We start from the raw sequence: 27,532 nt of genomic DNA on the forward strand, positions 1-27,532 counted from the left end.
TTTCTTCCTCGTACTTTTCCAAATCCTATCAGTATTACTATCTAAGTCTGTGGCCAACTTTCCCACCAACAGTGTTGTTCCTGTCGTTATCTATTTTTTAAAATGATCTTTAAATGTCTTTTTAAAATTCTGCATTGCTTTGTATAATTCACCATCTCTGGGCTTACCAGCACATTCCCATTTAGAAAAGTCACTTCTAGTCTGCCGCTTTGATTCCTAGAAAAGCCTAAAAAAGAGAGTACCCTAGACAATATCCACGCTGCGGAAAACTTTGAAGGTCTTAATTAATTTCCATTGGCAATATTATCCACATGCATACTCGGCCCTTGATCTGATAAAACCTTTTTGTTGTGTATGCGTAGTTAATCAAGTCTAATCATTGCTAGATACTTCTTGTGTAAACATCTTTTCTGACAACAATTGCCGATGGGTCATGCAGATATACTCAAATGCAACCTGGAATCACACCTCAGTAATCTGACACAAATTCTTCAATTTTGAGCGCATTTTTTGTTTTCAAACAGTCTCTTGATTTGTTGATGTCTTCGACCAGAGAGATTTCGGTCAACGAGTTCGGGAGCGTCAGTCTGGTTCATGCAGGCTCTAGTATTTTCACCAGTAATGCTGCGTTCTTAGTTATATCTTGTCGCTCTTTGTTGTACGTTTAAAGCAAGTGACTTGTGGTTTGTGGCATTAACAAACACAAAAACCTTACACAATCATAAACAAACAAAACGCACCATGCCGTTTGCAAAAGGCCTTTAGTTGACTCACTACACACACACACACACACGCACGCACACACACACACACGCACGCACGCACGCACGCACGCACGCACACACACCTCTTCTCTCACACTATACGCCATTTCGTCTTACAGAGAACTTCAATTAGGCACGACAAAACAAAAACATTCAACTAACCTGGTAAGCCCATAAATTCAATTCTTCCACGTCATCTCCCCAAGGAAATCTAGTTAGTAAGCGTTTCCCCAGCGAAAAGTCAACACATGATTGGCAGCAGTCTCGTTGATCATTGATCTCGTCACACAGACCAAGGCACTGTCACAATCAAGTTCCATCTCTTTTGTTTACGCACTTGCACCTACAAACAAAGACAAATTAACATATACAAGGTAACTGTCCTCACTTCATAAAGGTTTTCGGTGACACTATTAAATCCTCCTAATATATTGGTCAAACTCACTGTGTTTAGTAATATTTCACAACATATTGTCAAATTAATGGTACAACGTCATTCACGACGTTGCCTAACTTTTGAAATGGCTACCTTTCTGTACGTTACCCATCTAATGTACCATATGCTCTAGCAAGACTAGCATTTAAACCAGTTAATTAGAAGTTCCTTAAACATCTTATTGGCCCAGCACGAACAGAACCAAGTATCAGACAATTTAACTGGTACTCACATAAAATCAAACAAACGTCTACAAGAAAGCCAATCAACAAAAAAGAAAAAGAAAAAATCATATCATCAGTATATCACGGTCCTGTTTCTATGAGCTGATCTAACGTTTCCCCAGCAAAACGTGACGACACGATTGGCAGCAGTCCCGGTGATGCTTGATGTCTTCACACATATTGAGACGTACTACCATGTCACAGTTGAGTCCATCTCGTTTGTCTACACAGTTGTCATACTCACCTACAAACGAAAACAAGATGCACACAATTACCATCGTCATTCAATTAGAGTCACATGGCTATTATGTGTCTAGTAACAGCCAGTACGTCAGTTGGGAGTCGAAATAAAATAAAAAGGTTATACATGTATGTCAGTCCGGCAAGAACTGAACAGCAGCTAGTGTCGGACAAATGTTACTCACATGGGATTAAATTGCAGCCCTCTTTGTGATAGGGCTTTGTGAATGAGAGACAGCGTCGGTCGCCTCTTGCCCGTCCAGTGCATTTGTCTACACACTTTACCTGGCGATGTTTCACTCCAACTCCACACGTATTAGAACACTGCAATCAATGACAATAGAATTAGTGACACAACAATTTGCAGGTTTTGAATAACATGTAGACACAAACCATTCAATACATACTAAAATTTATTGAGTTGTAGTTTTACTAAGTAACTGTTTCCAACAATCATTATTTATGGTTTTCCAAAAATAAAAGCCTTACAACAACTAGGTTGCAGGAATTTTGAAACACAAATTGGCTCAGGACCTAATCTCTGTCCTCAGTGCCTTCAACACAGCAACCTAACTGAAAGAGTTTTTGCTAAACATGAGTGCATTCAAGTGCTCAAAGAGTCACCAAATAGAAGAGGGAACCTGCCACAAACTAGTCTGTAGCTAACAAATAAATTAAAAAATTAAACGTTATATACTTTGAATTTGTGATTAATAATCCATTCTAAACGAATGCTAAAGTTTGCACTCTGAAGTCTTTGGCATGTTTGCTAATCAAACGAATAAATAAAGTAGGTAAATCTAAGGAGGACCGATGTGTTCAAACAGTAAATAGACGGTCAAAAGCAGATCAAGACAATTTGACAACAATGAGTACATTCACTTACAGTGGTCCATCCTGAGGTGATCCACACAGCCTTGTCTTCAGCTACTGCACCCGTACACTCCATACTTTCAATGGGTTTGTCGGCACCAATGCATTGTGAATCATTACCCCGATCAACCAGTCTGCCATTGGCAAATACCTCACACACAACTACCCTTGTCTTGGTTCCTTGGCCACATGACTTTGAACACTAATGATGACACAATGTTATTAAAATACAAAACACATTTATAAGAGATGATTTACTAACAGCGGTCCAGCCTGTCACTGTCCTCCAGTCTGCCACACACGGAGGTTCACACTGCTCACTGGTAACTGGAGCTTGACCAAGGTATCGCACACAAATCTCGTCATCAACCCACTTGTCGACATTTTCTTTTTCACAGCGACATTGGACCTTTCGTCTCCTCGTACCTTCACATTCTCTGTCACAATCACCCCACCTGGTGTAGAGATATCTGATGGTTTCATTAGTGCATGGACATTCACCAAGTTCGCAAAGTTCAATTACAGCGGGCTTCTGTTCTGGAATTCTGTTGTCACACAGTTCTATGTCCTCGACTGCCTCTTCTTCTCCCCTCTGACAATGACATTCCAAGTCTCGTTTTCTAAATGCATCACTACCGCATGTCTTGTCACATGGACCAAATGGGAGAGCCACATATTGAGGATCAACACAAGGACAACGTGTGTAACAGTTCTCTCTCAGATGAGGACGCCTCTGGCCTTCGCATTTCTCATCTGGGGCGACCGTGTCTCGTCCACTAATAAAACAGCGACACTCCACAGTCCTGGTTCGTGTTCCATTTCCACACGTTAGAGAACAGTCTGACCACACGCTGGGCTGCCATCGAGGATTCAAGCATGGACATTCCTGCTCATTACAAGCTTGTTCAGTTTCTGGTAAAGCTTCGGTATTAGTTGGATCATTAGCACATTCTGCCAAAGCCACACTCTCTCTTCCAAAATCAGATGTTCTAATACAAAAAACGTCTCTTGTTTGGATTCCTCCTCCACATGTAACTGAACACTCTTGATATGGAAAGACTTGATATCTGCACCTGCTGTTACAGCTTTCAACATCAACTTCTGGTTGACCTGCACCATTATCAATACACTCTTGCAAAGATACAACAGTAACAACGGGTCCTTGTGTCTTGATGCACTGAACTGAACGGCGGCGCTGGCCAGCACCACAAGTTGAGTCACAATCTCCCCAACTCCCAACTCTATAATGGTAAGTTGGGCATGGAATATCGTTGCATGGTCTTTCTGTTGCTGGAATAGGACCAGTAGTCAGTGCTTGACATATGCTCATTTCTTCTTGTCGTACCACACCTTCAACACGACAGTCACATCTAATATTACGAGTCTGCGTACCTTCACATGTTGCTGAACAGGGACCAAAATCCTCAGCAACATAGTAGGGCTCTTCACATACACAATCTTTTATTCTGCAACTTTCAGTCTCTTCTTGTGGCTGAACAACTACACTCGAGTCTTTAACACATTCCTCAAATTCAACTCGTGTTTGAACACCGTCTATTGTCTGGATACAACGTCTTTCTCTTTGTCTCATGCCATCACCACAAGTAGCACTGCATGTACTCCATTCTGTAGCCACATACTGGCAGCTAACACTGCAACTTTCAACAGAAATTGGTGGCTCACTTAGACCATTATCAGTACATTCTTGCAAAGAGACAATGCTCACAACACTTCCTTGTGTCTTAACACACTCAACTTGACGACTACGATTCCCTGTCCCACATACAGAGTCACACTGTCCCCACGCCCCAACTCTGTATTGATACGTGGGACATGGAATATCATTGCATCGTCTCACTGTTTCTGGAGCTGCCCCACTAATGAGCCTCCTGCAAACACTCATCTCTTCTTGTTGTACTACACCTTCAACAGGACATTCACATCTGATAGAGCGTGTCTGTGTGCCTTCACACGTGGCTGAACATACACCATAATCTTCTGGAACATAATATGGTACTTCACATTCACAATCTCTCAATTTGCAAAGTTCAGTCTCCTGTTCTGGCTGAATGACTACGCTTGCATCTTTAACACACTCGTTAAAATCAACTGTTCTTTCAACACTATCAATGGTCTGCACACAACTTCTGCGTCTTTCTCTTGTACCATCACCACAAGTAGCACTGCATGCACTCCATTCTGTAGGCACGTATTTACAGCTAACACTACAGCTTGTAGTAGTAGGAGGATCGATAATACCAGGAACGTAACTACATTGTATTAAATCTATTTCACGCCTTCCCCTTTGCAAGCATTTCTTTGTTCTTGTCTGTGTACCTGCCCCACATGTGGCATCACAGGCACTCCATTCTCCTGGCATATAGTTACATGCTTCTGATCTGTAGCTGAGACTGGCTGCTTCCTTTGACTCTCGACTTAGTGGTCCAAATGCAAAACACTCTACATCTGGCACCAGAAAAGTGTTCTGTCCTTGTCTCAGAAAGATGAGCACCTGACATGCCATCTCTTCTCTTAATTCAATAGGACCACATGTTGCATTTCGTGCAATTCTACCAGTACCAACCCATGAATAAGTACTACAGGTAGCAACCAGATCCTCTCCACAATCATCTTCTGTATCAATAACTCGAGCACAATTTGTAATAGCCTGATCTGAACCTTCTTGTTCACAAAAAAAGTCATAGTTGATACACTTGGCACTTCGTTCTAGTTTGCCACCACATGGTTGTACACACTCTGCAAAATGTGTAAATACCAACCTAAAAAAACAAATGAAGTCCTTCACTTATTAGATTCATTTAATTCAGACAACATACAGCTACTATACAACGCTATATACAGAATAGAATCTACATCATTTGCACAATTCAGCCATTTTTTCTACAACAATCATAACTAATGAAGTGAGGACGTCACATACGTTGGCTTTCCTTCTGTACAGTCACAATCTTCATCCATCATCCTTCCACAAGGTATTTCTACTGCAGCAGGTCTGTTTCCAATGCCATTGTCAAGACACCAATTGTCTATTACATGTATTGTGTCGCCTCCATTTGTTGTGGCCCAACACCCATATGTAGCCTGTATGGTACCTGCAGTCATGCAATTGAGACATACAAATCGAAACCTCGATCAGGTAGAACAAATCAGTGAACTGTACATTAATTAAAACATCTTACGGCCATATCCACAAGACGGTACACATGAGCTGTTCTTTGGTAGCCACTCATACTTGGCCCATCCGTCAAAGTTAGACAAAAAGCCAGTGGGCAGTGCATTAATGTAAGGTCTGTCGGGAACATTGACTAAAATAGACGGGAAAATAAGCAACTGCATGTCAAGAAGCAGATTACCCGCACTACATGGTCATCTTGCTTACATTGGCCACTAGCAAGCCATGGAGAAAGAATGAAGACCATGGTAAGAAAGTTCACCTGTAGAGTAGAAGGCATGTTGGCCAAGTCTGCAGCCTGTTGAACAAGAGCCAGGAAAGCTCATACAATGGACAGAGAGATATAGAAAATGCCCTCTATCAATCTTGCTTTGTCCACAACTGCACTGAGTTGAAAACAATCTAATCAATCAACAAAGCCTAATTAGCCCAGGCGGAGCTACGCCCACGCCACATCCCCTAACTCTTCCAAAGATCTAGACATGCAGCCCTTTTGTCCGTGTCCAATATGAGGACATAGTATAGTAGTAAGTCCTACTGTATTCTAGTAGGCAGACAGCCACCAGGTAGCAACAGGTAGCCTCGCACCAGACGCAGTGTGGATTGCAGCCCTGGATGCGCCTCCATCAGTAGTTCAGTACCGCCCCTTACGGTCAGCGCTAATCATGTCCTTAGGGACATGATTAGTGTCAGTTACAAGTGTACTTTGTCGGTATAGTAGATTACAGGAAACGACTGTAGCGTGGGATCTTCGCTAATTAACGTGCAGTACGCAGGCAGCAGTCTAATGCATTGCAGTAGAGGCATATGACGCATTGCAGCTTCAACTGGGAACCTGTGTACGCGTTCAAAGGCGTATGATGCACTGCAAGTGCCATTTCTGATCTGCCATTTCACCGCTACGCTCCCTAGCTAGCGTAGCTGCAATCTCTTACCAACGCGCAATGTCGACAAGTACAGACGCTAGAACAACGCCAAAGTTCAATCGAAAGCTCAGTTCCTAACTAATATCATTTGTACGACACGCGCTGAAGAATTTGATTACATACTTACTCCTGCCCAGAAAGGCGGTACCGAACCAGTAGTGGTGATGGAAGCGCATCCGGGGCTGCAATCCACACTGCAAGGCGCAACAGGTGTAAGACCTTTTCACAGGGCGTGGCACTAACGACGTCATCGGCTAACGCGAAGACTTTGTTCGATTCGGATGCATTGGCGTTTATAACCGCGTGAGTCTAGAGCCAAATCAACAATTTTTCTTTCGAACTTTAACCGGCACGTAAGCGATGCATCAAATCAGGTAAGGCCTCATTAGGACTCGGCTCCTGCGTGTGTTTGCGTGTTTTGCAGTGATGAACAACCTCTTCCTGATCTCTTTCGTGACTCTGCCGCGTCATTTTGAGTGATGATGTAACATTGAGACTTGACAGACATCGAAAGCGGGTAGAAACGTGCGTGCGTACGTAGGATCTAATCTATAATGCCTGTTCTGAGTGGTACGCACTACGAAATGGTTTGGTTTGTACCTCCTGAGTACTTCCTAGAAAGTGCGGCGTTTAGGGAATGACTGACGTGAAGAGGAAGTCTTTAGACAAGTCTGGTGGTACTGAGAGGTAAGAAGAGAATGCATGATTTCGTCTTAACTAGTAAATGCTCGGTTAGCATTGTGTTTGGCGAGCGATGGTGTTCTGTCTTTACCTATTCGTGTATCAGTGGTTGCGCTACGTAGCAACAGTTTCTGTCAAACAAACGCGGGAACTCAGGAAACAGACTTTCAGTTGCTCTTCTATTATAGTTGCCTTCAATTCTTCGTTCACGCTTCAATCGTCTCACTTGTTTACTGAGATAGTCGCGTAACAATGGTCGTGTAGTCACGTGATAATAGTTGCGTAGCAATAATTTCTGTCAAAGTAACGCGCGGAAACTCAAAAAACAGACTTTTCTCTTCTTTTAGCTTTACCTTTCCATTCCGTTTGTCACGTATCAGTCTCCTTTGCTCTTTAGTCGTGTAAGGAAGCAAAATCGAGAGTCATTTCACTCTTCTAGCCAACAAATTACAATTGAGTCGACCCCTCGAAATGGGTCCCTTGCTTCAATTTCTTAGCGCATATGTTATGGAGTCAAAATTGCATTCATCTTGCATCGCCATTTTGTCAATCCGTCTTTCCGTTTTGCCGTAAATCCATATGACAAGTGCTGACGTACGCTTATAAATATATAAATATATAAATATATAAACATACTAGTAAATGCTTGGTTAGCATTGTGTTTGGCGAGCGATGGTGTCCTGTCTTTCTGTCAAACAAACGCGGGAACTCAGCTGCAGGAAACAGACTGTCAGTTGCTCTTCTCCTAGTTGTCTTCAATTCTTCGTTCACGCTTCAATCGTATCACTCGATTACTTAGCTAGTCGCATAACAATGGTTGCGTCGCAACAAGGTCTGTCAAACTAACGCGCGGAAACTGAGAAAACAGACTTTTCTCTTCTTCTAGCTTTTTCTTTCCATTCCTTTTGTCACGTGTAAGTCTTATTTCCTTTTTAGTCGCGCACGGGAGCGAAATCAAGAGTCATTTCACTCTTCTCGCCAAGAAACTATAATTGAATCGACCTCTCGAAAGGATACCCTTGATTCAATTTTTAGCGTATATGTTACGGAGACAAAATTGCATTCATCTGGCATCGTCATTTTGTCGATCCGTCTTTCCGTTTTGCCGTAAATCCATATGACAAGTGCTGATGTATGTATATAAATATATAAATATATAAATATATAAATATATAAATAAAATATATCTCGATCTCAATTGACATGACAAGGGAGAGGCTCGCTTCGCTCGCCAATAAATACTAGTAAATGCTCGGTTAGCATTGTGTTTGGCAAGCGATGGTGTTATTTACCTATATAGCTATTCAGTGATAATTTGTGTAACAATGGTTGCGTTACGTAGCAATAGTTTCTGTCAAACAAACGCGGGAACTAAAGAAACAGACTTTCAGTTGCTCTTCTATAGTATTTGGCGTTCAATTATACAAATTGAGCGTTCAATTATCCGATTCAGGCGTTCAATTATCCGTTGCTTACGGCTGTTGTGCAATATCATGGAAAACTGAATAACTTCATAGTCTGCGGTTGGACAGCTGCTCAAATATCATCATTCATCAGCTATGTAGACACAATGATTTGTAATTAATTTTGACGTTAGCGTGAATTTTTAGCGTGTGTTGTACGATAATTTCCTTTGCACTAATCTTGGTGTCCCACGTTTCCACGGAGGTCTAACTAAGCTGTTGTGAGCGAACTAAATCTACATATCTAGGAAGCCTACAACAACCCCTTGCTCCGTCAATCGTGGTGTAATCCGCATACTTTGTAAACCACGCGTCCTGCGTGATACCATGCAACAGTCGATCATGCGTCTTAGCGGGTTTTTAGCTAATCAAGAGCTCGAATTTTACTACTTCGCCTTCTCACCTTTCTTGAATCAATCATTTATTGTTCGGCTGAAACGTGAGTGAGCATCATAGAAAGACGTCATGAAAGAAATGTGCGCGGTTTTGACTTTACGTATCAGACTGAAACAATTATTTCTATAAATTTAGTACTTATAAGACAAAACATTTGATAATTGAATACCTGGTCCGGATAACTGAACGCCCAATTCGGATAACTGATTGCCTGAATCGGATAATTGAACGCAAAATACTCTAGTTGTCTTCAATTTTTCGTTCACGCTTCAATTGACTCACTCGTTTACTAAGATAGTCGCGTAACAATGGTCGCATAGTCACGTGATAATGGTTGCGTCACAATAATTTCTGTCAAAGTAACGCGCGGAAACTAAAAAAACAGAATTTTCTCTTCTGTTAGCTTTTCCTTTCCATCCCGTTTGTCACGTATCAGTCTCCGTTGCTCTTTAGTCGCGTAAGGGAGCAAAATCGAGAGTCGTTTTACTCTTCTCGCCAAGAAATTACAATTGAGTCAATCCCTCGAAAAGGATCCCTTGCTTCGATTTTAGCGCATATGTTACGGAGTCAAAATTGCATTCATCTGGCATCGTCGTTTTGTCGATCCGCCTTTCCGTTTTGCCGTAAATCCATATGACAAGTGCTGACGTACGTATATAAATATATAAATATATAAATATATAAATATATAAATATATAAATATATAAATATATAAATATATAAATATATAAATATATAAATATATAAATATATAAATATATAAATATATAAATATATAAATATATAAATATATAAATATATAAATATATAAATATATAAATATATAAATATATAAATATATAAATATATAAATATATAAATATATAAATATATAAATATATAAATATATAAATATATAAATATATAAATATATAAATATATAAATATATAAATATATAAATATATAAATATACTAGTAAATGCTCGGTTAGCATTGTGTTTGGCGAGCGATGGTGTTCTGCCTTCACCTATTCGCGTAACAATGGTTGCGTTACGTAGGAATATAGTTTCTGTCAAACAAACGCGGGAACGCGGGAACTCAGGAAACAGACTTTCAGTTGCTCTTCTCTATTATTTTGCGTTCATTTATCCGAATCCGATGTTCAATTATCTAAACTCGGTGTTTAATTATCCGATTCAGCGTTCAATTATCCGTTGCTTATGGCTGTTGCGCAATATCATGTAAAAACTGAATAACTTACATAGTCTGCGGTTGGGCAGATGCTCAAATATCATCATTCATCAGCTGTCTAGCCGCAATAATTTGTAATTAATCTTGACTCCAGCGTGAATTTTTAGCGTGTGTTGTAGGATAATTTCGTTTGCACTAATCTTGGTGTCTCAAGTTTCTGCGGAGGTCTATCTAAGCTGTTGGGAGCGAACTAAATCTACATATCTAGGAAGCCTACAACAACGCCTAATACTCCATCATCGTGGTGTAATTAAACCCGCATACTTTGTAAACCACGCGTCCTGCGTGATACCATGCAACAGTCCATCATGCGTCGTAGCGGGGTTTAGCTAATCAAAAGCTCGAATTTCACTACTTCACCTTCCCACCTTTCTTGAATCTATCTTTTACTGTTCAGCTGAAACGTGAGTGAGCATCATAGAAAGACGTCATGAAAGAAATGTGCGCGGTTTTGACTCTAATCAGACTGAAATTATTATTTCTATAAATTTAGTACTTCTAAGACAGAACATCGGATAAATTGAATGCATGAGTCGGATAATTGAAGGCCCAAATCGAATAACTGAACGCCCAATTCAAGATTTTCAGTTGCTCTTCTTCTTGTTGTCTTTAATTCTTCGTTCACGCTTCAACCGTCTCACTCCTTTGCTTAGCTAGCCGCATAACAATGGTCGCATATTCGCGTAACAATGGTTGCGTAGCAACAATGTCTGTCAAACTAAAAGCGCGGAAACTCAGAAAACAGACTTTTCTCTTCTTCTAGCTTTTTCTTTTCATTCCTTTTGTCACGCGTCAGTCTTATTTCATTCTTAATGCTGTACGGGAGCGAAATCGAGAGTCATTTCACTCTTCTCGCTACAAAATTCTAATTGAGTCGACCTCTGGAAAGGGACCCTTGATTCAATTTTTGCACATATGTTGCAGAGTCAAACTTGCATTCATCTGGCATCGTGGTTTTTTCGATCCGTCTTTCCGTTTTGCCGTAAATCCATATGACAAGTGGTGACGTACGCACATAAATATATAAATATATAAATATACTAGTAAATGCTCGGTTAGCATTGTGTTTGGCGAGCGATGGTGTTCTGTCTATACCTATTCGTGTAACAATGGTTGCGTTACGTAGCAATAGTTTCTGTCAAACAAACGCGGGAACTCAGAAAACAGACTTTCAGTTGCTCTTCTATAGTATTTGGTGTTCAATTATCCGATTCAGGCGTTCAGTTATCCGTTGCTTACGGCTGTTGTGCAATATCATGGAAACTGAATAACTTACATAGTCTGCGGTTGGGCAGCTGCTCAAATATCATCATTCATCAGCTGTATAGACGCAATAATTTGTAATTAATCTTGACTTTAGCGTGTGTTGTGCGATAATTTCCTTTGCACTAATCTTGGTGTCCCACGTTTCCGAGGAGGTCTAGCTAAGCTGTTGTGAGCGAACTAAATCTACATATCTAGGAAGCCTACAACAACGCCATGCTCCGTCAATCGTGGTGTAATATGTATACTTTGTAAACCGCGCGTCCAGCGTGATACCATGCAACAGTCCATCATGCGTCTTAGCAGGTTTTTAGCTAATCAAGAGCTCGAATTTCACTACTTCGCCTTCTCACCTTTCTTGAATCAATCATTTATTATTCAGCTGAAACGTGAGTGAGCATCCTAAAAGACGTCATGAAAGAAATGTGCGCGGTTTTGACTTTACGTATCAAACTGAAACAATTATTTCTATAACTTTAGTACTTCTAAGACAGAACATCGGATAATTGAATACCTGAGTCGGATGATTGAATGCCCGAATCGGATCACTGAACGCCCAATTCGGATAATCGGCTAATTGAACGCAAACTACTATAGTTGTCTTCAATTCTTCGTTCACGCTTCAATTGTCTCACTCGTTTACTAAGATTAGTCGCGTAACAATGGTCGCGTAGCCACGTGATAATGGTTGCGTCACAATAATTTCTGTCAAAGTAACGCGCGGAAACTCAAAAAACAGACTTTTCTCTTCTTTTAGCTTTTCCTTTCCATCCCGTTTGCCACGTATCAGTCTCATTTGCTCTTTAGTCGCGTAAGGGAGCAAAATCGAGAGTCGTTTTACTCTTCTCGCCAAGAAATTACAATTAAGTCGACCCCTCGAAAAGGGTCCCTTGCTTCAATTTTAGCGCATATGTTACGGAGTCAAAATTGCATTCATCTGGCATCGTCGTTTTGTCGATTTGTCTTTCTGTTTTGCCGTAAATCTATATGACAAGTGCTGACGTACGTATATAAATATATCTAATATATAAAGCTCAAATTGTCTGTGTGTGTGTGTGTGTGTGTGTGTGTGTGTGTGTGTGTGTGTGTGTGTGTGTGTGTGTGTGTATGTATGTATGTTCGCGTTTGGCGGCCACGTCTTTTGTCCGTTCGCAACCGAAATCGGCACGCACACTCGGCACGCACAGACAAAGGTTTGCGTAAAATATAAAAAAATAATGCACCGGGTCCCCTCTCGAGGGATCGACTCACGCGTAAAATTTCTCGACGACGCAAACGCTACACATTGCAGTTCATTCGAACATACGCCCGCACCAGTCCCGTGTAGATCCTATGCATCGCCGTCCTTCGCAAAGCTTCGAGCAATCGAATATCTCTTGCCGACGAAACTTACTCTTCTATCGCTTGCGTTTCTCTCCAAATTCTGATTGCATTTGCACCGAATCCAACCTACACGTTTTCTGCAGCAAGCGCTACACGGGGAGTGTGTCGATTTCGATCGAAACAAGCGCGAAGAGCAAGATTCGAATTCATTCAGAATATCCGGGACCTCGCAACAAAGATGCACGTGACGTGTCCACAGACCTATCTTTACACTACAGTATCTTGCCCGTACGAAGGACGGGCCATGGATCCTAGTAAATATATAAATATATAAATATAATATATCTCGAGCTCAATTGACATGACAAGAGAAAGGCTCGCTTCGCTCGCCAATTACGGTAATGTAATTTCCTCAGCTGTGGATGTCATATAAATGAACCAGTCACTTAGTGTTGCTGTACTGTGTTCACCTTTCGGAGTGTGTAGTTGCCGTGCTATCATGGTTATTTGCTGTGTTCCTGGATGCATGTACCAATGTACGCGACTGAGCGTCAGTATGGGCAATTACCAGCTGACTCATAACTTTGTGGTCGTCAAGTCCTTTCCATATCCTATTCTCTTGGGCACTGATTTCTTATCTCGTGTTGGAGCGATCCTTGATTTCCAGTCAGCTTCTTTGGCCTTGAGCGAAATGTCCGACACCGACAACCAAGATCAATTGCCAAATACGTCAGTTGGTGATCGATCGTGAAAATGGCTGGGTTCCTCAGCTTAACGGTACCAGCGGTAGAGCATGTGTGCTAAAGTCAGTAGATCCAGAACCAGTGGTTTTAGATCCGATACCTGACCATATAGGCGACACACGGCTACCCCAACGGGGACTACAAAAGTCATCTGAGACCAACCACGGTGACGTGTCCGGCACAGCTGTCTGTGAGCCAAAGCTAAACACTGAACCGCAGTGGAAACCGTCAGACAACGAGCAAATTGACGAGAAGCTCAACCTGGAAGACAAACGTCGATCGTCTACACTTATTGATAAGTATAGTGATGTATTTGTCGCAAATACCAAAGACATGGGCAGGACTAGCCTCGTCCCCAGACTCTCTCGCGCTAGTCTTGTCCGGTGCCCGTATGACAATTCCAGGCGCGAGAGAGTCTGGGATCATCCCGCCTACTTCCTGCCATATCTCCTTTCTAAATGCTCACTAAGTGTCACCCCCAACGTCATCAACTGTCACCCCAAACGTCATCAAGTGTCCCGTAACTTCAAAATCAGATTAGCGTTAGTCTAATCCAATAAACGTATCACAGTGGATGCTATGACCATTGTTTGGTGTTTGTGGCATATCCAGCACTTGCAGACAACTGAAGCATGTTGAAAAGGTAAGTCTATGGAGTGTTGGTGACGGGTGTCGTGTAGGCTTGTAGTCTGAGATTTACAATTGGCGGAGTGATGACTTTCTAGCTAGTTCACACGCGCCCATTAGCATTTGCGCGCAGACTAGACTCTGCAGCAAAAAGCGCGCAATGGCAAGGGAAGAGGTTGATCTTGACGTGAAACTACCGTCTGGAGGGTCAACTTGAAGCTTCCAGGGCTATTCTTTCGCGAAAAGATGTATTTGTTTTCATACTTGAAGGGTAGACGGTAGTTTCATGTCAAGATCAACCCCTTCCCTTGCCATTGCGCGCTTTTTGCTACAGAGTCTAGTCTGCGCACAAACGCTAATGGCCGCGTGTGAACTACGTAGAAGGTCATCACTCCGGATCCGCCACTTGTAGATCTCAGACTACAAGCCTACACGACACCCGTCACCAACACTCCATAGACTTACCTTTTCAACATGCTTCAGTTGTCTGCAAGTGCTGGATATGCCACAAACACCAAACAATGGTCATAGCATCCACTGTGATACGTTTATTGGATTAGACTAACGCTAATCTGATTTTGAAGTTACGGGACACTTGATGACGTTTGGGGTGACAGTTGATGACGTTGGGGGTGACACTTAGTGAGCATTTAGAAAGGAGATATGGCAGGAAGTAGGCGGGATGATCCCAGACTCTCTCGCGCCTGGAATTGTCATACGGGCACCGGACAAGACTAGCGCGAGAGAGTCTGGGGACGAGGCTAGGCAGGACATGGGTGGCGACGCACAGTATTATGACTGGCGACAGTACTCCAATCAACGTTCAACCATACCGTGTGAGTCCTGCAGAACGGAATGAGATCAGTCGTCGGGTAGATGAAATGCTTTCCAACGCCGTCATTCGAGAGTCAGCCGCAGCGTGGGCGTCTCCCGTGGTTTTAACAGACAAGAATGACGGTACCAAGATGTTTTGTGTAGACTAACACCAATTGAATGACATCACTACTAAAGACCCACTGCCACGCGTAGATGATACCTTAGATCTGCTAGGAGGCCTACGATTCTTCACGTCACTCGATCTGTATAGCAGCTACTGACAGATAGCATTGTCAGAGGATCTGCAGAAGACGGCGTTTACTACGGGCTTGGGACTGTACGAGTTTAACGTGATGCCGTTCGGTTTGTGTAACGTACCCGCCACGTTTCAGCGAACTATGGATAAAGTGCTCGTGGGTTTGAAATGGCAGATATGCTTAGTCTACTTAGACGATGTGTAAGTGTTTCTAAAACGTTTGATGAGCAGTTGAATTGGTTGGAGACCTTATTTCAAAGACTACGACGCGCGGGTTTGAAGCTGAAGCCAGCAATGTGCGAGTTTGCCAAGACGACCGTGAAGTTTCTGGGCCACTTACTATCAGAAGAAAAAGGATCACAAGACCCTGAAAAGGTGGCAGCAGGTAGCTGCATCGCAGTACAAAGTAACAGGTCACAAGTCCGGTCATTCCTGGGACTAACGAGCTATAGTATACTACAGAAAATTCATACAGGGTTATGCAATGTTGGCACCACCATTGATGGAACTACTGAAAGATGGCTGTAAGTTCGAATGGACTGGCAGACGACAAGCGGCGTTTGAGCAACTAAAGGAAAGGTTGACTAGCTCCCCTATCCTTGCACATCCCGACTGGGAGAAGCCCGTGCTGTTGCAAACGGACGCATCCAATTATACCATGGGGTAGTGCTCACTCAACTTGATGAGCACGGATAGCAGAGAGTCGTTCACTATCTCAGTCGTCAGCTAACCGACGCTGAACAAAAATGGGACACACAGGAGAAGAACTGTTGACTGTTGTATGAGGATGTGAGACGTTGCGACTATATTCGATTGGCAGAGTTCGCCATTGAGGCCGATCATGCTAACCTACGATGGCTGATGAAGAGCAAAAGAACAAAGAGACTTGTGCGATTGATGCTCAGAATGCAGGAATTCTCATTTAAAATCAAGAACAAGCTAGGTAAGGAGAATTCTAACGCTGATGCTCTCAGCAAACTCCCTGTAATAACTAACTTAGTAAGGTTCTACCAGAAAGAGACACTGAAACAGACGTGCCAGTACTTGCACTAAAGCGCGTCAGTCTACCCACTACCGATGACCTACTTCGGAACAGAGAAATGACCCTGTGTACCGTGCGGTGATGGACTTTCTTCAAGACTCTGGTAGAAAGGAAGCCTCACCAGAAGTGCAAAATGTGTTGAAAGAAGACGGGAGTTATGAGATAGACGGATCAAATGGATTGTTAGTATACTAGTTCGTTCACAATGGGCAAGACACGAGGGTGTCAGTGTTACCTGCAGCGTTACGCTTAGTAGTGATTGCTGTCATACGGGAACCGAATGGCTTTCATACGGGTCATCTTGTGAAAGTGTCATACGGGAACCGGACACTGCCAGCCTCACGTGAGTCTGGGGCCCTAAAGTTGACTGATACTGCTGTATAGTACAATGGGGGGACACGTCTGGGTGCGAGAGAAAGGTCTGGCACGCGAGCCTGTTCCCCCTTATCTTTGTACGACTTCCGTAGGCAGGCTTGCAGCCCTCAGGATCCCCTTTTCGACTTCCGTTGGCGCTACAGTATTCGTACAAAACAGAAAACGTTTTAGTTGAAGTTTTTAGCTATCTCAGTGCACGGAACAACCACGTACCCTGTCTTTCAAAAGTACCCGGATAATGCCAAAGCGCAATACATCAGCGAAAACGATCGGTTGTCTTGACTTTATAGCTGTTATCGAATGTGAATGCTCACGTTGGGTTACTTGCATTGCCATGGCAAGATTTCACGACAGGACCCCCTAAGTGTTCGACGTTCTCTTCCCGATGTAAGAACGTTCAGCTACAGGTACAATAGAGTAAATGTACTTGTACAACGTTGTACAACTTGTCAGAGTGCTTGTACAACGTTTACTGACTGAAATGCACGGAACAATGAGTACGAGTATGCATCTGGCAAAGCTCAAAAGCCTAAGTCCCGCCTACTACCATCAGCCCCGTCTGACCCGAGTCGACGAAACTCGTATTTCATGCAACCGATAGACACCCTCACGAGCAACGGCTTGGTGCTGCTCTTGCAAAGTGAAAAGAAAAACATCAATGCAATAGCATGATGGAAACAAATTGCCTCTAGAGCGGTGGAGCTAAATGCACAGGAAGTTCAAAAGTTGGCCCCCCACCAGCAAGGCGCAAAACCATCTAGACAAAAATCGTCTTACCTGTACCCTAGACGACAATAAATCGCCTCCAAAACAATCAACGCACACCTGAAGGCCTGAAGATTCATACAAAAGCGCCCGTACTTCGTAGTGAATGTACTTACCGCACACCGTGCATTTCAAGATCAGCCATTTCCGCCCGTTTCATTATCCTCTCCTGTGCAAAAGAAATCACGAGACCAACGGAAACTGCTGTTAGCAATCGAATAGGATACACGGCATCCTATGCTGATCGAAACATGGTAGCTGGTCATCTCGTTTCCTGGACGAAATTCACGAAGTGAGGCGCCATGGCGGTAACAGCTACAAAGCGCGTTCACTTCCGTCCCTCTCCTACAAAAACTCGTCTTCTGTTGCATCCTACCTATCGTTGAATTTATGCTCCAAACCTTCTTATCACTACACGTTGCGACAATGGAGAAGAAAAGCTCTGGTGGCTACACAGAATCAGTAAATTAGTTGTCATATCAAGTACCCCAGTACGGGACATTGTAACACAATGAGATGCAGACAATCCAGGTCTTGTTTTGTAAGATAACACGCGAGCTGTTTTCGTAGAGTCCTGTCACGCGATCAAGGCGTCCCATGGGATCCCATGGGAGTAACGTAATAAGTGTCCGGTCACGCCCATGCCACACCATGTACGGGAGCTTCTGGGTCGATTCGCTGTGTCCGTTGAGCTTCTATGCAACATGTCTGATGCCAAAAAGAAGTGTGTAGACGCTCCTCCTGAGGTTAAATACACCAAGGTCAGTCTTCAACGTAGCAGATCGCTTTCTGCAGTCTAGACAAGTTTGATCAACACGTGCGCACTCTTGGATGGTACCGTTCGTCTAGTGCTTCACGCCGTGCATCGCCATTCGGCTGACTGTCAATTGCCGGTACACGTGACGCCAATCCTGCATGCACATGCCGTGTAGTGTGACGACCTTCTTGGCTGTGTGGGCGGTGGCACCGGGTTCAGACCATCATCCTCGCTAGTTCTTTTCAACGTGATCTTGTGACTGTAGTAACCGTTGTCGTGCGTCGTAGATCTTGATTAACAACGAATGGAGAGACTCGGTCAGCGGCAAGACGTTTCCGACCGTGGACCCGTGCACCGGGGCGAAGATATGTGACGTTGCTGAAGGCGACAAGGTTAGTGTGTGCCTTTGTACTGTACGTAGGCTACATGTACTAAGACGGTGGACTTGTGAGGACTAAGCGAGTTAACTGTAATAGATGCCTTTGCGCATAACAAAGGTAAGAAAAAGAAATCTAAGACATGATCAATACTATTTGAAATAACATTTCATAATTGATGATGCTAATTTTGACTCCTAATTAGCACAAATTAACTTTTGCATATAATTATAAGGCGCCGTAATTAATTAGATTTTTTAAATGTTTAATTAGGTATCTATTTGATTTACTAAATTTAGATTTTGTAGGTACAGTACAGTGTTAATTTATGTGTACTAGCTAAAGTCTCTAATTTAGGAAGAGCTTGTTGAGACTGTATGATCAGAATGAACCTTGAGCATGTCTATAACATGTCATGTGCTGATTGTGTTATTTATCCAGCTTGGAGACAGTTTGTGTTATGTATACCTAACATAACCTATCTTACAAGGCATGGGTATATGTTTAGTTTGCACCAGTTCTGAACGTGATGATAAAAATAAATAGAATATATATATATAACTGTTTGTCTGAAGAGAAAATTGACTGCTTGATGCGCATTTTACTAGAAGAACCACCTATGTATCATCAGTTTAATTTTGAGCGTGCATTTTGCAAGTGGAAAGAGCACAAAGCTAGAAGGTTACTTGAACAGCACCCGGGGCACAAAGTGTTAGAGGCACTCACTGCCACATAACATGATAAACATGATTACAGACTGTTATTAAAAGTTTGTTTGCACAAGTTTGGTTAATAATTATATTAAACTAGTAAAACATGCTCACATGTTTGTTTGATATAGATTATAGTAGAAAGTATTTGCCTATAATACTTGGACAGCATCTAGGCGTAATTTGTATGACTATATTCTAGCATGATGAGCATAGTCACAAAGTGTTATTATTAGTATAGACCTTCATTTGAATTTTGGTTTAATAATGAAACCTGTCTACAAGTTTGGTTGATATACATACATTACAATTACAGTCACTGTAGAAAACGTTTACTACTGTGCAACATTACCTACTTAGGCCATGCCTTTTTAGGGGCGGGGCCAAATATGCACAATATGAGGATGCATGTTTGAAGGGGGTTAGGAAAATCACTATATATATATATATATATATATATATATATATATATATATATATTATATATATATATATATATATATATATATAACAAGACTTAGTGGATACTCAATTGTACATCCAATGTTAGCTTTTGACATCAAGAAATTGGTGGTATGTACAATGGTTAATACAGCGTATCCAAGGGGCATCCATATAGGCGTGGGAATGAGGTATGATGCGGCAGAAAGGGTTTGCCTACACGAGACTAGGTTTTGAGAAGGAGCAGAGAAAATGCATGAATCAAAAGTCAGCTTTTTGAAGAGGCAGCAAGGTCGATGAACAAACTAACTACTAGGGGGTTGGGGTGGTAGTGTAGGATATATTGTTGTATTGTCTTTTTGTGTATATCATACAGTTTTACGTGTAGTGTGTATAGATATATGTGTGCTTGTGTATGAGCTTTGAGTGGGAATTGCACTATCAGGGTTCTAGCCAGGGTTTCAGCAAAGGGTGGTGGCAGGGCGGGCTTCTAAAAGGGGCGTGGTCTTTGTAATGGGTGTGGTTATGGTTTGTTGAAAATGTAGCCCTGGTGAGTTTTTGTGACTTCCTCTGCTTATTAATCAACCTAGTCAGAATAACTTGGCTGTTTTAAGATGATCTTTGCCAAAGAGACTTAGCTCTTTGCATATCAATATTTGTAAGGGACAAGTATGTTCATATAGAAATGCAGCATTCTCATTCAATTATGATGCTTCCGTTTAGTGATCATGCTTTGCAATAAGATAGTCTAACACAAACAGGGACACAGTAAATAGCACACCTGCTGAAGCCATAATTAGCACTCTCTGTAAAAGGTCAAAGTGAACAAAGAGTAGTGCAAACTTGTGTTTTCTATCCTTGTAGTAGACACAGCCACTAATTCCAACTGGAATGTTTGTTCACCTGGCATGATGGTCAATCACAAGTGTGGGTATCTCATTTTGAGAAGTAAAGGGTGGTGGCCCTTAGTATGCCTGGCTAGAACCCTGACTATGCAACACAACAACAGTAAAATTCATCAACTGTGGTTTTCATACCTATATATAATATTACATTCATTTCTGCATTCATAAATATGTAATTAATATTATATATATAGATATGAAACCCACAGTTAATGAATGTTGTGTAGCCATGTAAAGACTTGAATGACCACTGAGAAGGCCATATGTTGCATCTTTTTGTGTTAGTGTTTACTGGCTTCTATAGGAAAATATTTCTTTCAGGCCCATAGGCTGGGGTGCGGACGAACCGCCCACTCAGCTGTGTAGGTCCGCTTTTAATTAAGCCAAAGTACACGATGCCCTACATAGTATACTATTATGCCAAACTTGTTTCTAAGGTTTTTATGCAATCCCTACATTCCTCCTCATTTTATAATAATGTGTTTAATCCTAATATGTAATTACATATAATTTGAAAGGCCAAAAAGACCACGTGACGTGTTTGTGACGTCATTGGTCCAGTTTTGGTGAATTATACACACCTCCCATTTCTGAAGCCAGGCTACGGCCATGCTTTTGTATCTTTAGATGGCACAATATTTGGATGTAAAAATATCTGCAAGTTTCATTCAACTCACCGTACTGTGCTGCTGCACAAATGTTTCTCTAACCACACTTCTTGAGTTTTTAATATTAAAATTTGGTTCATGCTTATATGCAATAGGATATCAAAAGTTGTGTACTCCTGCACTGTTGTTATTGTAGGCTGACGTCGACCTTGCCGTTGCTGCTGCAAAGAAGGCCTTTGCTCTTGGAAGTGACTGGAGACGAATGGATGCTTCCAAACGAGGACGGCTGTTGAACAAACTTGCTGATTTGATTGAACGTGACCGAGAATATTTGGCGGTAAGCTTTAGTGACATCAGAGGCAATAGTAGAGTTGTTAAAATGTTTTATAACAATGCACATTAATTAACAGAAACTGGAGACCTTGGACAATGGCAAACCGTACTCAGACTCCTATAATGCTGATCTTGATTTGACCATCAAATGCTACAGGTAAGACATTAATTAGTATATCATTATGTTATTATTATAAAATGGGAGACATCACCATATGATGATTTCTATTTTTAATTATTTTTATCATAGTGGCATAAATAGAAATTAACATTTCAATAATATAATTTCTAGCAGTTGACACTTAATCGGTAGACTGTCGCAATCAGTTGAAAGTAGAGTTTTCTGTAGACACAAAGAAGGATATACCTTTCTCTTTTTAGTGCGTTCACTACTTGGATTGATTTCTTATAACGTTTCAGGGGTCATTAAATAGATTAATTTTTGTTCATTGTTTTATGTATCACTTTCTTGTATATCCTATGTTTTCCAATAGGTACTATGCAGGCTTTTCAGACAAAATCCAAGGCAAGACCATTCCCGTTGGTGCGACACACTTCATTTGTTGCATTCAAGCTGCTGTGTATTATATATGTGACATTTTTGTTCACAGATGGAGATTTCTTTACATACACACGTCATGAGCCAGTCGGAATAGTTGGACAAATAATTCCTGTAACCGATTAATTGACAAGGAATTGCGTGGTTGTGTCTTGAGTTCCTAATTTGATTTATTCTGCAGTGGAACTTCCCTCTTCTGATGCAGGCTTGGAAGCTCGGACCTGCGCTCACTTGTGGCAATGTTGTAATTTTGAAACCAGCTGAACAGACCCCACTGACTGCCTTGTATGTTGGGTCTTTACTTATTGAAGTATGAATTACGAATCTGCATTCTGCAGCATGGTAACTTACGATGTTACTTTAGGCTGGATTTCCTGCCGGTGTTGTTAATATTATTCCTGGATACGGTCCAACTGCGGGAGCTGCCATCTCCGAGCATATGGAGATCGACAAGGTTGCCTTTACTGGATCGACAGAAGTTGGTCATATCATCATGCAGGCTGCAGGCAAATCGAACATAAAGAACATTACCCTGGAAATGGGAGGAAAGAGTCCCAACATTGTCTTTGCCGATGCTGACTGTAAGTTAAATCAGGGGCATTCTTGTGTGTGTGTGTGTGTGTGTGTGTGTGTGTGTGTGTGTGTGTGGTGTGTGTGTGTGTGGTGTGTGTGTGTGTGGTGTGTGTGTGTGTGTGTGTGTGTGTGTGTGCGTGTGTGTGTGTGCATTTGTGTGTGTGTGTGTGCGTTTGTGTGTGTGTGTGTGTGTGTGTGTGTGTGTGTGTGTGTGTGTGTGTGTGTGTGTGTGTGTGTGTGTGTGTGTGTGTGTGTGTATTTGTGCGTGTGCGTGCATGCACATGCATGTGGTTTGTGATTGTTGTTGTGTTTGCTAGTGGACTATGCTGTCGAGCAAGCCCACTTTGCTCTCTTCTTCAACCAAGGCCAGTGCTGCTGTGCTGGATCAAGATGCTTTGTAGAAGAATCAATATACGACGAGTTTGTCAAGAAGAGTGTTGCCAGGGCAAAGAAACGTAAAGTTGGTGATCCTCTTGATCCCAGCGTTGAACAGGGTCCACAAGTTGACAAGGAGCAGTTCGATAAAATTCTTGGCCTTATTGAGTCTGGCAAGCAGGAGGGAGCCAAACTGGAATGTGGTGGCAATCGCCACGGTGATAAGGGTTTCTTTGTAGAACCGACCGTGTTTTCTGCAGTAAAGGATAACATGCGAATCGCCCAAGAAGAGGTAGCAACCACCAGTTGTGTGTATAACAGTCCATAACGGCAGTTCATGTGTAGATTTTCGGGCCGGTGATGCAAATTCTCAAGTTTAAAGACATCAACGAAGTCATCGAACGTGCCAATACAACCAGTTACGGTCTGGCTGCAGCTGTCTACACTCGTGACATCGACAAGGCCCTGACGATTGCAAACAGTGTTCGTGCTGGAACCGTTTGGTACACCGCTGCACATGTGAACCATGATAGCATTTTGGGTTGACATTATGACTGTGATTGTTGTTATCCAGGGTCAATTGCTATGACATCTTCTGTGCTCAGGCACCATTTGGAGGCTTTAGAATGTCTGGCTCTGGCCGTGAGCTGTAAGCATACTTTGCATTCGTGTCAATACTTTGCATGTTTCAAAGCTTTTATTTTTTTATTAATTTTAATTAAATTTTAATTTTAAAAATAATCAGAGGGGCAAACCAAGCAGATCAATTGATAACAAAAAGGATGAATGCACACTTTTGTTGGTGTTATGCTATGTGTTTATATCAGGATATTCTACATGATGTGTTTGTTGTTCTGTATAGTGGTGAGTATGGTCTCCAGCAGTACAGCGAAGTAAAATGCGTAAGATTTGCTCTGCGTCGTGTATTAGACTTATCAACTGCTATGTTCGTTTTTGTGCCTAGGTGACCATCAAACTTACCCAGAAAAACTCCTAGAATTGTCGCCTCCAATGATGCCAGTGTGACTTTTGGGCAGGACTTTTATGTGTTTTGTTTGTGATTTTATTCCTGTCACGCGCAATCGCTTGTGTGTTGCAATCAGATGATTCATTAGACAAAAGTAGAAAGGCACTAGGATCACGTGCCACGATGACATCATTTGCCTTCCAATACGCGCTGTAAATAGTTGCCTTATAAGGGCAGCCGTTATGATGCGCCGTCGACGTATGTCGTCATCTGTTTGCAGCAGCAATTTGCTGAATCTGCATGCTGCACCTCTGTATAAGAGGCCTGTGCCTAGTATACTGATTCAGTGTATGTTGGCCTACTACTAGCAGTGCGAGATGTTGAGCGTTTTCAATAGACCAAAGCAACTGGTGGTTAGTGGAAATCAGATGTAGTGTAGGTGCGTGTGTAGGAAGAGATAAATGGTATGAATTGCTGCAGGAGCAGAAAAATGGCGAAGACATTGTTGTGAACTGCAAGATGAACGAAGCTGTGTATCTGTACAAGTGCACTCAGTGTAGAGTTATTCTGCCAGATCGAGCTGCCAAGTTTGTGATGGGTGTGTCAATTAACTGAAATCGTGTGTGTGTGTGTGTGTGTGTGTCCGTTAGTGCGTGTGCGTGTGTGTGTGACCGTGAGTGTGCGTGTGTGTGACCGTGAGTGTGTGCGCGCGCGCGCGTGTGTGTGTGACCGTTAGTGCGTGACCGTGGATGTGCGTTGCGCGCGTGTGTGTGTGACCGTTAGTGCGTGACCGCGCGCGCGCGTGTGTGACCGTTAGCACGTGACCGTGTGTGTGTGTGTGTGTGTGTGTGTGTGTGTGTGTGTGTGTGTGACCGTGACCGTGTGTTTGTAAGACAGATACACCTCGATATAACGAAACTACCAGGTATAAACACTTTTAGTCTTGATGTCCGGAACTCGTTTGTATGTGTTTCCCTATCTTTGAACCCTTGATATAAAAAATAACAAACTCGATACAAAGAAAGCGTGCATGTTGCACCTACAAAACGTAGCTACTGTACTACAGACCTGTATAAACGGCTCTGCTGTAGTATGACCTCGATTTACCGTAGCGGGCGTTGGGACCGATCAGTTTTACTGCAATGTTGTCACCTGCAAACAGCAGCATGCAGCCGCCTAGTGGGCAGAAAAGACCAGCTGCAGCAGATCTCAGGACACACTTACGTGTAACTCTGGGCCCGATATCATGTCATCTGCAATTAAGTCCTGTGTGCGATTCCTCCAGAAAAAGTGGAAATTCTAAGAGGTGGAGAAACAAGAGAGCACAAAAAGGACGTGCATGGCTGACTGGCATGGACTTGCTCCATGCATCAACCCTTGCAACAATTCTACAGCAGGGGGATGAGCTTGTCAGAGATTGAAAGTTTGATGCACTTGTGACAGTAAACGCAAGTGTCTGATAGAGAAGACAGTGCATGTGGCACTGACAGTGAATACGAAAGAAACGAGTCAACAGTTACAGGAGCTGCAGCCTTGTGATATGTCAAACATTACTTGGAGTCTTGCCTCAACGTCGACTGGCTATGCTCTCAATTTTGAACAGATTAGATCATTTGTCACGTCACAGAATCACACTAGCAAAACATGATTCACACTTGCATTGCAGATTTCTTTCCTGAAACTATCTTGAATTATCTTCATAGATTGGTGTCCACTTGGTCTACTGCAATTGCATGGCCTTGCGTTCCCGGACCTTACACAATGGTACACTGTACACCCCAATCCGTTAGCTTATTACTACCCCTCGCTACAAGGAAAGCGATCCTAGAGTCCTGTGCGATTCGTTATATCCAGGTTCTACTCTAGAATAGTTTCTTGCAACATCCATGTCTCTTTGTTTCAGATAGTTGTGAAGACATCGATGTGCAAATCGCTGGAGGTCTTGTTACAGGCACTGTGGTAAATACTCTATCTGTTCAACACGCGCTGAAATTTACTGACAAGTCCGTTAGCTCTAGACATGTTGACCAGAAATATGCACCCTGCCAAGTTTGACAGCTCAAGTACACACACACACGCACGCACACACACACACACACACACACACACACACACAATCAGCTATAGATTATACAATGGCAGCTGCAGACATAAGATTTGTGCCATCCTAACTCTAGAGTAAACAAGACACTTCATGCTAGCTAATTGAGTACTCTTGCACAAGTTGTGGGAAACATATTGTTAATAATTAACACCACAACCAAAAATTGTCGCCACCGGTGTTAATTCAGGAATATAAGACATATTTCCTCTATTTCATACTGCACTTAGACATACACCATACGTACAAACATGTATCTTAGTTCATGTATGTATATACATTATGTTTATTCCAACATAGGAGATCCTCAAATGTCAACGAGCTAAGCTGGTAATAAAAACTGGAGTATCTATTCCGACATATACACTTGAATCATGTCAGGACATCGACATTGCTCTTGATGCTGCAGCATCTCAAGTAAACTGCCATACAATGGGTACGATTACGTATAAAAAATTTAATTAATCAACTGTTATTAGGTGGAAACCATCTACTTCTTAAATGCTACCAATATACGAGTAATCTGCCCATCAGCAAACCATACAATTTCCTTACCCGATGGAACAGATCCATCACAGCAATGTGTAGCAAACAGAACCAGCACGGGCTTCACAGTGGAACGCGTTGTTAGAGGTAATGACATTGTCAACTTTGACAATCACAGTAACTGATCTGTCTGTCTATAGAGGGCATCGGATACCCCACAACTGAAGTAAAGAAAGAGGCAGCTGAAAAACGGACCAAACTCTGTGAGTGAAGAAATATTATAAAAAATGGTTTGCGTAAATAACTAATTTTTTGTTAGTAAAGAAGAAGATCCAGGAAATGGTGGAAGAGTCAATCCAGGTTACAACTACAGCAAAAGATGAGAGTGCACAAGAAAGTTCTGATACAGCAGCTGCAAAGAACTGAACGATAAAGAAGTGGTCCGAAGATGGTATAAATGTCTAAACGAAGAAACAAAGAGAAGGAACTCTACACAGACACTGACAGTAATGGCTGCCATGCATACATACATAGGTATACCCTTATGTGCTAGTCTATAATTTTTAACGAAGTGTATCAACTGAGTGAGCTAGAAACATGTATTATTAACAGTGTACTTGAGATTAAACAGCAGCTCCTGAACAATTAAGAATCTGATTGTGAGTTTAGTCAAACGACATACTGTGTATGCATCTAGTAGAA

At 42.1% G+C, this 27,532-nt stretch overlaps 3 protein-coding genes across 3 annotated transcripts; 2 read left to right on the forward strand and 1 right to left on the reverse strand.

Moving 5' to 3' along the window:
• Nucleotides 1–1,204: 1,204 nt before the first annotated feature.
• LOC134191854 (A disintegrin and metalloproteinase with thrombospondin motifs 9-like) lies at nucleotides 1,205–6,104 on the reverse strand. The gene is made up of 7 exons (XM_062660482.1): nucleotides 5,938–6,104; nucleotides 5,738–5,863; nucleotides 5,479–5,650; nucleotides 2,800–5,317; nucleotides 2,551–2,739; nucleotides 1,850–1,988; nucleotides 1,205–1,668 (listed from the first exon to the last, which is right to left on the reverse strand). Exons 1-7 carry the CDS (start codon nucleotides 6,008–6,010, stop codon nucleotides 1,532–1,534), a joined length of 3,354 nt encoding a protein of 1,117 aa, XP_062516466.1. The 5' UTR covers nucleotides 6,011–6,104; the 3' UTR covers nucleotides 1,205–1,531.
• Nucleotides 6,105–18,296: 12,192 nt separating this feature from the next.
• LOC134191745 (aldehyde dehydrogenase, mitochondrial-like) lies at nucleotides 18,297–24,430 on the forward strand. The gene is made up of 13 exons (XM_062660361.1): nucleotides 18,297–18,399; nucleotides 18,683–18,787; nucleotides 21,633–21,773; nucleotides 21,847–21,926; nucleotides 22,264–22,313; nucleotides 22,381–22,442; nucleotides 22,510–22,638; nucleotides 22,693–22,909; nucleotides 23,219–23,568; nucleotides 23,622–23,779; nucleotides 23,851–23,925; nucleotides 24,139–24,178; nucleotides 24,241–24,430. Exons 1-13 carry the CDS (start codon nucleotides 18,343–18,345, stop codon nucleotides 24,271–24,273), a joined length of 1,497 nt encoding a protein of 498 aa, XP_062516345.1. The 5' UTR covers nucleotides 18,297–18,342; the 3' UTR covers nucleotides 24,274–24,430.
• Nucleotides 24,431–24,436: 6 nt separating this feature from the next.
• On the forward strand, nucleotides 24,437–27,446 carry LOC134191746 (uncharacterized). The gene is made up of 7 exons (XM_062660362.1): nucleotides 24,437–24,656; nucleotides 24,724–24,841; nucleotides 26,147–26,202; nucleotides 26,645–26,761; nucleotides 26,824–26,977; nucleotides 27,031–27,093; nucleotides 27,150–27,446. The coding sequence occupies exons 1-7, from the start codon at nucleotides 24,621–24,623 to the stop codon at nucleotides 27,254–27,256; spliced, it is 651 nt and encodes a 216-aa protein (XP_062516346.1). The 5' UTR covers nucleotides 24,437–24,620; the 3' UTR covers nucleotides 27,257–27,446.
• The last annotated feature ends 86 nt before the right edge of the window (nucleotides 27,447–27,532 follow it).

This window comes from Corticium candelabrum, chromosome 16 (assembly GCF_963422355.1).
Source record: "Corticium candelabrum chromosome 16, ooCorCand1.1, whole genome shotgun sequence".
Taxonomy (NCBI): domain Eukaryota; kingdom Metazoa; phylum Porifera; class Homoscleromorpha; order Homosclerophorida; family Plakinidae; genus Corticium; species Corticium candelabrum.

Bases quoted from the DNA above. Each gene is read 5' to 3' on its own strand.
- LOC134191854 (XM_062660482.1), bottom strand. From the start codon at position 6,010: ATGCCTTCTACTCTACAGGTGAACTTTCTTACCATGGTCTTCATTCTT. The intron at 5,318-5,478 runs GTATGTGACGTC...TTGTTTTTTTAG, and splicing joins TGTACAGAAGGAAAGCCAAC to GTTGGTATTTACACATTTTG. The intron at 2,740-2,799 runs GTTAGTAAATCA...TGTCATCATTAG, and splicing joins CAGTGACAGGCTGGACCGCT to TGTTCAAAGTCATGTGGCCA.
- LOC134191745 (XM_062660361.1), top strand. From the start codon at position 18,343: ATGTCTGATGCCAAAAAGAAGTGTGTAGACGCTCCTCCTGAGGTTAAA. The intron at 22,639-22,692 runs GTATGAATTACG...ATGTTACTTTAG, and splicing joins TTGGGTCTTTACTTATTGAA to GCTGGATTTCCTGCCGGTGT. The intron at 23,569-23,621 runs GTAGCAACCACC...GTTCATGTGTAG, and splicing joins TGCGAATCGCCCAAGAAGAG to ATTTTCGGGCCGGTGATGCA.
- LOC134191746 (XM_062660362.1), top strand. From the start codon at position 24,621: ATGTTGAGCGTTTTCAATAGACCAAAGCAACTGGTG. The intron at 24,842-26,146 runs GTGTGTCAATTA...TCTTTGTTTCAG, and splicing joins AGCTGCCAAGTTTGTGATGG to ATAGTTGTGAAGACATCGAT. The intron at 27,094-27,149 runs GTGAGTGAAGAA...ATTTTTTGTTAG, and splicing joins TGAAAAACGGACCAAACTCT to TAAAGAAGAAGATCCAGGAA.